The 12386-nt window shown below is 34.2% G+C and overlaps 1 protein-coding gene across 3 annotated transcripts in view; it reads right to left on the reverse strand.

Annotated features, from left to right (window-relative positions):
- The window catches only part of RYR3 (ryanodine receptor 3), a 164034-nt gene that overhangs the window by 11522 nt on the left and 140126 nt on the right, over window positions 1-12386 (reverse strand). For all 3 annotated transcript variants that reach the window (XM_085549030.1, XM_085549031.1, XM_085549032.1), the window contains 14 exons: window positions 12310-12386; window positions 11088-11161; window positions 10831-10848; window positions 10241-10321; window positions 9724-9812; window positions 9196-9324; window positions 8747-8851; window positions 7540-7621; window positions 5889-7213; window positions 4890-4948; window positions 4310-4478; window positions 3604-3690; window positions 2663-2860; window positions 1183-1313 (listed from right to left, as the gene is read on the reverse strand). In XM_085549030.1, the coding sequence (XP_085405156.1) occupies window positions 1183-1313; window positions 2663-2860; window positions 3604-3690; window positions 4310-4478; window positions 4890-4948; window positions 5889-7213; window positions 7540-7621; window positions 8747-8851; window positions 9196-9324; window positions 9724-9812; window positions 10241-10321; window positions 10831-10848; window positions 11088-11161; window positions 12310-12386 (2624 nt within the window). The remainder of the gene's footprint in view (window positions 1-1182; window positions 1314-2662; window positions 2861-3603; window positions 3691-4309; window positions 4479-4889; window positions 4949-5888; window positions 7214-7539; window positions 7622-8746; window positions 8852-9195; window positions 9325-9723; window positions 9813-10240; window positions 10322-10830; window positions 10849-11087; window positions 11162-12309) is intronic.

A 12386-nucleotide genomic window follows, 5' to 3' on the forward strand; every position in this document is an offset into this window, starting at 1 on the left:
TATTTTGTCAACATTAAAAAAAAAAATTGTAATCAAGTGACCACCTGCTGTAGTCTAAATTTGAAGCTAAAAGAAATGAAGAATTCTTAATTCTCTGTAGGAAAATAAGGCATTCCAGAATTTCTGGTAATGTGAATGCTGTAAATATAATCAAAGTACCAATGTGTGCACCAAAAAAATGGTATGTCTGATAAGCAGGATATTTTGGCTGTTAGACAGCATAGTGTAACCAATACACTGAGTTGGTGATTTTTGCTATCTTGTTTTTATCAAATAGTTATTTGTGCATCCATACATGTTAGCAAAAACTGCACTGTAACTTCTAACTTTGTTACTTCCCTTATACTGTGAAAACATGTGCCATATTGGTGGAACATGTTTATGCATTTTTTCAGTCAAAGATTAAAATCAACTCGTTACCCACATTTCTGGTTTTTATTAATGTGCCCAAGGGCAAATGCCTGTTGCTTATAAAATTATCTTGAAATAAAAGCTGAAAATGTATCTCTTCAAATTAAATTGTGCTAGGTTTACTCAGAAATAACCTGTTTGACAGCATTTCTTTGTGACAGTTTAGACTGAATCGTGTATCTAGCTATTTTTGTTGGACAGAATCTGGAGTAGGGAAAGAAACTCAAGGTGACCTATAGCTCAGCAGGAAGAGCCCACTGACATTTTTCTTTCTCTTGGCTGCATCTGTATCATACAGAACAGCAGGTGAGTCTCCTAGAATCAGCGTATGATTGCTGTAGTTTTTGCTAACGCATACAACCTGACAGTTACACCTGTTGGGCCTACTGAAATTCTGCAGTTTCTATTTTACACTTATTTTAATTTCCTTGTAATTCATAAATTTTGTTAGCAAGAAATGGGGAAAAAGATGCAGGAGAGAATAATACTATACAGTATGAATATGAAACTGAGGCAGGGAAAATTCTCAGTAGCGACTAACTTGTAAAATGCCTTGGAGAGAGACTGTGAAAAGAGATGCACAATTCTTGCAAACCATGAAAAGGCAGATTTCAAATTAGAATCTACTACTGCAGTATCTAATACAGAGTAAAAATGCCTTTCTTTTAGATGAAGTAGATGTTTGTGAACAGGTTAGGTTCTATATCAATGGCTTAATAAACTACAATATATATATAAACCATTCATATTTATACACTTAATTTTACATACGGTGTGTTTATAACCAGGCGATCCCACTGTCCTTTAATATCATCTTCAGAGGGTTGTTCAGTTATGTATAATCCATCAAATTCCAGCTTCCTAGCTACCTCCTTTTCTCTCTTGAATACAACCAAAGGGACCTATGATAATGAACAGTGGACAGCTTAGTTAAGGTTTTTATATTGCTTGAAACTGTAATGTCCTATCTACATTGTACTCTTTATACTACTATGTAAACCCAAACAATTCTGACAACTGGAGACAATGATGTGACTGAGGTGATCTCATCCCAGTGATAGTGTTGATTTCTGCTACTGATAAACAAGCAGCTCTTAGAATGTCATGAATAATCTACATATATGTTCATACTAAATAATGAAATTAAACTTAAAACATAAAACAAGATTCAAGACACCACTGCATTTACTATCTTGATTTTGTAATTCTGTTGACAGCTAACAGTCCTGCTATTCTGTAATAATAGTCTGGTAATGTAAACACAGTATAACTTTAAACTCCAGAATGTGCAAGTCAACAATAAGAAGAGGAACATGGGACTGAGAAAGATAGATTGCCTTGGTGAGCTAGAATAGTTTGTTTCAATTGTTTTCCTTCATAACCTCATACAAAGCAAGCTTGCCATTATACCCAAAAATTCAAATTTGACGCTGCTGGTGGTACTACTGCCTTTCTTCTTTCAGGCTAATTCCTGCTAAAACAGAGGATTTGATCAATGTAAAATTTTGGCTACCATTTAAACATAAAACCGAGAACTCTCTATGCTGAGTGGTTTAAATGCTACTGTATTGCCTTATTACCTTATAAAACTGAAGGTACTGAGGTGAAAACTAAGTACCCACACAGCTACTTACTCACTTTGCCCCACTCCTAATAGAACAGGAAAGAGCAGGAACAACAAAAGCAAGAAGACTTTGTCTTGAGTCAAAAACAGTTTGAAGAGGAGAAAAAAGAAGTGATGTAAAAGAGATCACTCCCCATTTTCCACAAGCAAATCAATGCCAAACAACAGCCACCTTGGAAAACAAGTTCTACTACCAAGCCTGGCTTTTCTTATTGTGTAAAACATTATATGGTATGGAATAGCTGCTTAGCCAGTTTGGTTTGCTCTCCCAGCTGTGCATACTCCCATCCTCTGCCCACTCCCAGCATACTCACTGGGGGTCACGTGGAGTGGGTAAAGAAGACAAAATGTTCACAGTGTGCAAGCACTGCTCAGCAATAACCAAAATGTGGATGCTGCCAACACTGTCTCAAGCTCTAATCCAGACATACACAGTAATATGTAAAAAGTTAATTCCATCCCTGGCAGACCTAGGATGTGAGGAAAGCCTGGAATCATAGAATGGTTTTGGTTTCATCTACATACTAATTTGCAAGAAGACGATAAAAACAGGTATTTTAATTTCAGCTCCAAAAATCACTTTGGAACAACATGCTTTACCAAATGTAGATACGATTCAGAACTTGCCTTTAAGCAGTAGTATCCAATCACACAGACAAAGGAGATGATAGTATGAATAACTGCCAGTGCTCTGAGAGTGGGTGCCATGTAACCTGTACTTTCTTCCAAAACAAAAAATACCATTCCTTCCTCCTCTTCCTCTTCCTCAAAAGAGTTCCAGAGATTAGTGTCTTCCTCCACTTCATCAAGTGGCTCTTCTGTCACCTAAGAGAAATTTGAACACACAATAAACTTCAAAGCTTTTCCTTTAATATACTGACAAATCCCTAAGTTCTTCCTAATAACTGATGTTTCTAAAGCCTGTTCTTGTGAAGATAGTAGATAAGACCATTAACTTTGAACAGTAACATCAATTCATTTTCACGGCTAAATTTTCCACGTAATCTCATTTCACTGAAAAGAAAATCTAGGAAAAGCAAATGCAGTTATCTGGCAATATCTGATTCTGAAATCATGTACAAAGTATTTCCTGAGGAAAAAAAATGACCTTAGTCAGTAGGACTTCTTAGAAAAAGGGGAAATATAATAATATAATAGCTCGTAATAATCAAGCCTTTCCATACCCTTAAAACAGATGAGATTTAAAACAAAACAAAAAAACACCACCAACAAAAAAATCCACCAGTTGTTTTAGCTGGATTTTAAATTTCCATTGTTTGTCAAAATAAACAACGGAAAGACAAACAGATGTAGGCAAAAGTAATAAAAAAATAAAAAATGCCTAGAAACACAAATTCAGCTTCTGTTTTCATTCATTCTGAGTGAAGAAAAGCCAAAATAGGTCACATGACAAATTTTAAATATGAAGCTTAAAATATTATAATATGCATTTAGTTTGTGTTTTAAGGGACTGTAATACTTGTTTTGCTAAAACAGCCCAAAAAACAACATTAAATATTCCTCTGGAAGTAACCAAAAAACATTTAAAGAATAATGCAAAAGCTTACCTTGTAAAACAGCAGAATAAAGTTGATGGCAAATGCAACAAACAGAGCAAGAAACCGTAAGTTGTAAAAATTCCTTGCCAGGTAGTGCTGTAGATGAAGTGGAAAAACATAAAGAAATTAGTGATGACCTTCAGATAACATCAAAATGAGGAAGGAAAGCATTGAGTTTTCTAAGAATGTAAAAACATAATTTGTGCTGCCCTCATATGCCAGTTAAAACAAGCAGTGCATTTCTTGGCAGTCTGTTCTGCCATTTAATGGTAAAATAATGGACATCAAATGCAATAAGAAGACAAACAGAAACTGTATGGGAGGAAATCTATTAGAGAACTGCTGGAATAAACTACACAGGAGGTTTTCAGAGAGTTCTTAATTTGACTTTTTAAGAGCAAAGAAAGATGCTGTAGAACTGTGGGCACTCCCTATTTAAAAAGTAAAATTAAAGATTCTAGAAACTAGATAACAAAACAGACCTCCTAACAAGGAGCTCAGGAGTTACCTAATCTGTCCCGTTAGGCACACACTATATATATACACTTGCTATTTATATAATTCCACCAAGTATTACAAAAAATTACAAAAGAATCAATACTGCCAGCCTTTATAAAACACATGCCGATGTTTGTTTATTTATTTTTTTTTATAATTTCAATCAAGCATTCTATTATATGAACAAATGTTAAATAGAATTTATGAAAAACCTTACAAGCATTTTTGTTTGATATATTTCCAAAGCTTTGAAGAAATTAGCCATAACAGCCTCAGGTTTCTCAGTTTTTTGTCCATGCCTTCGCTTCTTTTTCTTCGTTTTTCCTTCTTCTGGCTGCTCAGACTGTTCTTCCTTTGCCTTATCCTGTTTCTCACCATCTTCCATGCTAGAAGAAAAGATCAGCTACATAAAACGCCCAGATGAACTCCTGCACTGTAAATGCATTAATCTTGAAGTAATTCTCATTCAGAACATTTGGTTTTATATGCAGATTAGCTGTGAAACTGCTACGCATTATTGTCTTGTAGTATTGACAAGTAGCAGACATTTCTTCAGGACTGCTGCTCATTTCTTAAATTTTTTAATTTTTTTTTTTTTTAAGACAATGATCGTGAACTTTTACATGCAGAAATGTTAAATTCTGCCAATACATTTATATTAGAATTTTGTTGTCCACTGGGATGTACTGCTACCTTTTAGAGGCTATACAAAATATTGCTTAGATTCATTATGGCAAAGTTATCTAATATTAGGAAGTAGCAAGGAATTAAAGAGCAGTTGTGTAAAGATAACTTACTCAGCCTTCTCAGCTTCCACTTTTCTTTCTGCTTCACTTTCTTTTGCAGTTTCAGATATCTGTGAAAAATATAAACTGTCAAAATGAACCCTTTCAAATGAATTTTTGATAATATTAGTAACTGTTTTCTAAGAAATAAAATATTACCACACTGCATCTTTTTATAATGGTTTACACTAGTAAAGATGTAGATTTCATTTAAATAGACAGCTCAGACAAGACTTTTTTTTTTTAAACACTGTATTATCAATACTGTAACTAGTACAGATAACTGAATAACCTGATTACTCACTGTTATCAGATGACAAAGATAAGTAACTACATCCAGACTATACCCTAAAATATAAAGTTCACTCAAAAAGACTCAGTGCAGTTACTGGTTGTGTAAAAAATGAACATCGATTTGTCTCTTTCCAATTATAAAATGAAGAATAATGTACTGTATCAATGACAGCATCAAATATCTGAAAAAGATCTTAAAAAGTAATTAGTAGGCATTACAAAGCTCAATTACTTTGTCAAAAGCAACTGATGAAAATGAAATCTGATAAAAACCTAAACTACTTTTTTGGATGCAGTGTATCTTCTCAATCTATCTATCTTTGTTGGATAGACGATCCACTAAAATTTTACTGACACATCTCACAATCGTCTAAGCATACTTTTCAAACAATCCCTTCAGATAAGGTAAAACCAACATTTTTTGATGTTTAGCTCAGATCAGAGTTATAAAATACATTCACCTCAGCGGAATGGAACAAAATAAATTCTTAGTAAGCAATAAAAAAAGTATGAAACCGCAATAGACACTAAAGTAAAACTAATTTCAGGCAAATCTACTTCAAGTAACTGGAAAAAGGTTATTTTACTGTATTTAATTACATTTAATAACATTTATCAGTCTGTTACCTTGCAAATAATTCAGTTGCTACTAGCAAATCCAGTAATTTGTGTGTATTATTATTTCCTGGAAAGAATTACAAAATCTCGTTCACATACCTGTAATCCTTTTTTCTTACGAACATTGTTTTCCAGAGAAGACTGGATATCAGAACCGAGCATTTCTGCAATATCTCCAAGTCCAGCATCATGACCATGTTTTGAGCCACCTTCTTTCTTAGTAGGAATGCCGAAAATATCTGAGATTATATCAGTGTCTCCCTTTTCACCCTTTACAAACTGCACAAGTTCATCTCTAATGCCATGCTCAGCACCTTCAGTTTTTTCTCCTTCCGTTACATCATCATGGATTCCAAACTGTGTTGGGTCAGGCATGTCCCCCAGTATTTTAGTAACTTTAATGTTTTTGGCTCCTTCAACCAGTCCACCCCCAAATACGGTGCTCCAAAGAATCTGGAAAATCCCCCACACTATAGTAAAGAACAGTTGGAACACCCCTATGAATAGGATCCAGAAAAAAGAGAAAAACACTTTCACCAACTCTTTTACTGTCATCTTTCTAACTTTCCTGTACTGTTTTCTTAGGTTCTTCACAGTGACCATTTTAACAAAGTTGGTTACGTTCTTCTTGACTGCAGCACAGGCCATTGCAAAAGCTGAAGGAGATTCCAGGGACTTTTCTTCTTCCTCATCATCTCGGATATCCACAACATAGCAAGGCTCTTCTTCTTCCTCTTCCTCAGGTCTCTCAGCTGAATCGGTTTCGGAGATTTGGGATGCTAACTGCATTTCAAAGATTGTGTCTTCACAGAAATTGACGAAGAGCTCCATTTTTTCTTGCTCTCCACCCTCATTTACAACATCAAATATGAACTGCCTTTTGGATTCCTTCACCTGTGGCTTCTCCCATTGCATTCTACTGGATTCACTGATTTCAAAGTAAACTCTTTCTATTTTCTTGGCTCCACCCATTATTTCAATACGGCCAAGGTATGGTTCAAAGTAATTAAGAACACTTTCTGCAGGTTCAAGTAAGCTCTGAAGGCGTGAGTCATTAGGCATATGCTCTGAAAGGTTTGTTAGCAAAACTGCTACATTAAAGCCAATATCTTTGGCTGGTTCATGGAATCTTTCCACAAAATCAATGTAGTTGAACATATCATTTTCATCAGCTTCTGCACATGACAGCAGGAATTCAATCTCCGATTGTATATATTGTTTTTGAGCCTCCATTGACTTCTGGAAATCCTTCTTTGAAATGATGCCCTTACCATCTGGGTCATGCTCTTTGAAAGCATCTGAATTAGTTAATTCTTTTAATTTGAGAAACATGTCAAAAAACTTCAAGATCAATTCGACGTTGCTCGATGATTCTACAAGCGTATCGACCATTTGTTTCCCAATCGTTCCATTTACAACATTACCTAAGTAGTGTTAAAACAGTGGGTTACTTGGTGCCTCTATATTTTAAATAGATGAACTATATGCTGAGAACTGAACCAAAAACTCCATTTCTATATTTCATTTTATAAACTTTTTTCTAGTATGCTTGTCTTCAGAAGACACTTTTTTCATGGATATTCTTATTTCAGACTATTTGTTAAATAAACACAAAATCAGTTTCATCCTGGCATTATTTACAATTAGAGGTAAATAAAGAAAATTTTAAAAATATTAACATAATTACTGGAGTTGACACTGTAGAGCTGAGACAGTAATATTTAATCATTAAGAGAGAAATGGCTCGAACCTTCAAGTAGTGACAACAACATCACAACCATATCCTTTAGCAGATCTAGCAGTTCCTTAAGCAGTTCAATTTGAGCAGAGTCCTGTATTTAAAAAATGGAACAAACAGAAAAAGAACAAATCACAAAACAATACAGAGTATACGGTTATTTTTTTCTTAGTATTTATGAGGGATACATTTGGAATAAAACAACACGCAGGACAGTCATGTGAATTTAGTTCACAATCTTGAGTAAAATGTAATTATTATGATTACTATCAAAGGTCTTATAACAATCGTGTGGTAAGTTACTGCAGCAAATGTATTATTACCAAAGAGCTTTAATAAAGCATGATGAAACAGTAAAATGCAGATAAGGGAGAGCAGAAACCCACAAAGCTGGTACTCCATATATCTGTCAGTATTCTCAGAATGAAACTATCCTTTTTCACTTCACAGGGAATATGTAGTGGCATAATGTTCCACCACTTAAATAGAATTAATACTTCAGTAGGTTTAGAGAATACAGTACAGAATTTGACAAAACTAATATGATTTCATGACTAACATTAAGGACCTAAAATTTACGTGTCCACAGAATTATGATATCCTTTTGTAAAACAGCAATAAGTCTAAGCAAGTCAGAGGGTAGCAGAGACACTGAATACAGGGGAGGAAATTACTTCACAATGTTTCATTCAGTGAGTGTATGGGACTGAAACCAAGCAGTGGGGTGAAGCTCTACAAGGCCATACATACTGAAATGAACATTTTTAGTCCCCTTGTGACTAAAAAAATCCAGTTCACCCTTGGATGCGGTGAATTAACTGGACAAGGTGAGTGTCACATTCCCTCCCTCTTCCAATCCTTCCCAGCTTTTATCTTGCCCTCTATATGTAGCATAGGAACCATGCTTTTAGTGATGCTTCAGATGTAAGATTGTCAGGTTTTGACAACAAGGAGGGAGGAACTAAATTGCTGCTGTTACTAACAGAAAGATGTAAATGAGTTGAGAGGATTGATTTTGTGTAAGAAAAGATAGGTGCAGCGCAATAACTGGTGGTTAAAAGGAGTGGTGTGGAGATGTTAATTGGAAGATTCAGTGTTGAACCTTTACATGGCAATAACCCGTGCAACCAACGAGAACCAGTATTCACGGCTTAAAGTGTTCACCTGACTGTAATTTATAAACAGATACAAAGAAGTATTACTTGGCTCTTGCAAATACCTGTGAAAGTTTCATCTGCATATTGGCGAATACATGAAGAAATCCAACAACTGCATCCCACAGCCTACTATGAGCCAGACTCTGTTGGTTACCAATGCAAGGTCCCTAAAAAAATAAAAATAATAAAAACACATTTTTTCCTTATATAAAATCAAAATAACACTTCACCTTGCTAAGGCTTCTACCTGAAAGAATAAACAAACAAAAAACCAAAACACCAAAATGACACACAAATTTAAGGCTTCCATGAAGCTACACCAAAAAGTTTCTTATCATTTCTTTGGTAGGTAGCATGTAAAAAAGGAGATTCTATCATGTCAGTATGAAGCCATTATTTTAGTAAAAACTTTACACTGGGCCAGTGATTCAATGTAACTGTCAAAAATAAGAAAACCCAAATGTTTACAAACATATAACAGCACATGGTCAGATAATGCAAAACCATTTACCTGTATATATTCAGTTAGAGAATTGAATATTTGTTTGGTGACAGCCAAAGCTTTAGAGAAGTTACGTTGTCCTGATTCATCAATAACATCTTTCCCTGAATAGTACCAGTAGAAGTCACTGATTGATTCCTAGGAAAATGCACAGCTAGATTAGATTTTCTAATTTAGGATTTTGAAAGCAGTATTTACTGTCTGCATGCATATCACTAGAAGCTGAATCAGCTGACATTCAGTTAATCCATTTCTCTATGACAGTGGCTTTTTACTTTTTTATATAACTCTCCTGTCTACTGAAGTAAACAATGAAATTAACAAACACGCGGTTTCATGAAGAATTCTGAGAAGTCATCTAACCTAATAAGAAAGACAAAATAAATTAAATCCAAATTCTTTCTATATTTTACTATTTTTTTTAATATCCCCGACAGAAGAGAGGAACCTTGTCTTTGTTTCTATCAAAATGTGAACTTATCAAAATGAAGGAAAGAAAATTATGTTACATTCAATTTTTTCTGATTTTTTCCTCACCTGAAGACGCAAGAGGTAGTCAACCGTACTAATGATAATATTCACTGTTGTGGTGTTGCCCATCTGTGTACGTAGGTAATTTTGAAAATCTGAAATAAATAAGGGATTTGTGCTAGGTTAGTGCGAACAAGGAAGAAAAATACAATATTGTTTTTATGTATTCATGGAGAAGATACTTTTCTTCAGTACCTTTCTGGGTATAGATGCTCATTTTCTGTGCTGGATATTGAACTACAATATATCACAACACAAACATAACTGAAGAGCTGTTAAACATATATGTCTTTGCAGGAGGTTTTGGTGTTAATGATCTGCATAAAATCTGAAATTACATTAAGACTTAAAAATTCAAATTAACATCCACAATTAACACTTCTGGTGTGTCACTATCCCTCAGAATACTAAACCAGAGGGAAAAAAAAACAATCTTAAAAGGAATTATAGTCAGCTGTGATTAAGGACAGGGTTATCATTTGCACTCATCATTTTTTCCCCGAAATTAACTCATTTTGCTTACCATTGTTATGCCCTTCACAGAGCAGTTGTAAAAATCTAAATAGATCTCGAGTAAATTCATCATGCTGCAACACTTTTTCACCTTTAAAAGATAGATACAATGATTACATGACAGCTTTTATTATTAAATATGCGGAACACAGTCTTATAGCATCCTTCAGAACTGAAGGTTCTCATTAAATATCATTACAATCAATGCTGCTTTAAGGCAATTTAAGAAAACAGACTGATATTAATGAAAAGAAAAAGGGTCCAAAAGCCAAGCCAAAGCATTCAGCACTCCAATGCATCCGTGGTTACAAAAAAGAAAGAAAAAGGAAAACCAATAAAAACAGCAACAACAAAAAAAAGACAAACAAACTACACATTATATATCTAATAAGCAAATGGTTAGTTATGAATAAAATTATGCCTTAAATGTGAATGACATTTCATTAAAAAGCATCAAACTTTTTCCAAGCTGGACACACGACTTGCTGCAGACCATAACACTAAACCTAAAGATGTCCGAGAAGATGCAGTTAGAGATTTCTTTCTGTATTTGCAACAGACTTTCAGAACAATAGTATTGAAAACTGTACCCAAACATACCACGCTCACGTACGATGACTGTGGATTGAAGAAAAATAACAAAAATACAAGATGAGAAGATTGGAAGTTACTTTTTTTTTTTTCATCAAAATTATTGCTAAAGATTTCATAAGTGTAAAAAATACTCAGTTTAACAACCTACAATTATTTATATTCAGTTTAACAACAGAAAACTCAAGCCAAGTTTAATAAGCTCTTTTTAAAGAAGGAAGCTCAAATCTTTTAAGTGCTACTGGAATCAGTTTCATTCTACTTACGAGTTCCTTCTTCAGTAACCATTCCCAGGCCTTCTGCTTTATTTTGTCTCTCAAACGCATTCAAGTCAAGAACACTTATATAAAAAAGAAATAAATAAAAATAATAATAATGAAAAGGTACTGCAGTAAACAATGGAAAATTATGTTCTAGGAAATTTCTGGAAGCCTTCAATAACTGCTCTTCAATAACCAACTTGACCTGTTGTGACATGCACTGCCTCATATTTTATTTCATGTAAGTATTTAATAAAAGTGCTAGGGATGAAAATAAAGGTGCAGTGTCCATTTCTGTAAAATAATGAGTCTCAGATCAGGTCTGACTACTAATCTAACTTATATATACATATTGTTTGAGTCAGAATATTTTCATTCAAACAGTTTCGATATAATTTTATGATGATGTACTTTTCTTTCAATTAAACTGCAGTGCATTCACATGTTCTTAGTTCTTGTGACATCCCCAAAAACAATGTGAAGCATTTTTCAAAACATCATTTTCATTTTCAGTGCTCAAATCATTTATCAAAAACTTTTAAAATGAAATCCTGAACAATATGCATACACAGTTGTTAATGTATTCACTGCAAGTCCTGTTTGAGCAGGTATTTACTAAACTATTCTACATAACTGTGAAAAAAGACAGTACAGATGTTATTTAATTAGGCTGCAACTGTTAAATAATAACTTCTGCAGTGCAGGTCATCATTCCTTCCACAGTTTTTCCTTCCTCGGATATCTTCTCCACTTGTCATTCAGCCTGGTGTTTCAGAACCATTCTGTTGCTTTAAATGGCTGAGGAAAGGAGTATGTCTACTGTAAGAGTAATGAGATACACCAATAATTTTCCATACTTTTTAGGAGAGTCTTATACTTTAACTAATTGGAAATTCTGGTTTGACAAGTGAATGGACTACCATCCATCCTCAGAATCAGCCAGAAAGCTTGAGGGATATGGGACCAGTAAAGGACTTATTACATTTTGCTTTTCTGCCTCTCCTAACTAACACTTCAAAAGCATACGTAAAATATACTTTATTTTCTCAGTCGGAAGAATATTTTAAGATGTTAACACAGCATTCCTCTGATTCACAGATATTCTCAGTAAAATGAAGAGTTCTAGAGTCTGTGACTTGTGTAATTGAAATTAAAAAAAAACCAAAAAACACCTGGGCCATCAATGTCAATAAAAGCGAAACTGTAATAATATGATTTATGCTTTTACCTGCAGGACTGCATCAAACCAGAAAGACTCTGAAAGAATCCAGCATCCTTCTTCTCCTTCAAGTAGTCTAGCATTTT

The sequence above is a fragment of the Coturnix japonica genome, chromosome 5, assembly GCF_054131305.1.
Source record: "Coturnix japonica strain WE chromosome 5, WE-NBRP24, whole genome shotgun sequence".
Classification (NCBI taxonomy): domain Eukaryota; kingdom Metazoa; phylum Chordata; class Aves; order Galliformes; family Phasianidae; genus Coturnix; species Coturnix japonica.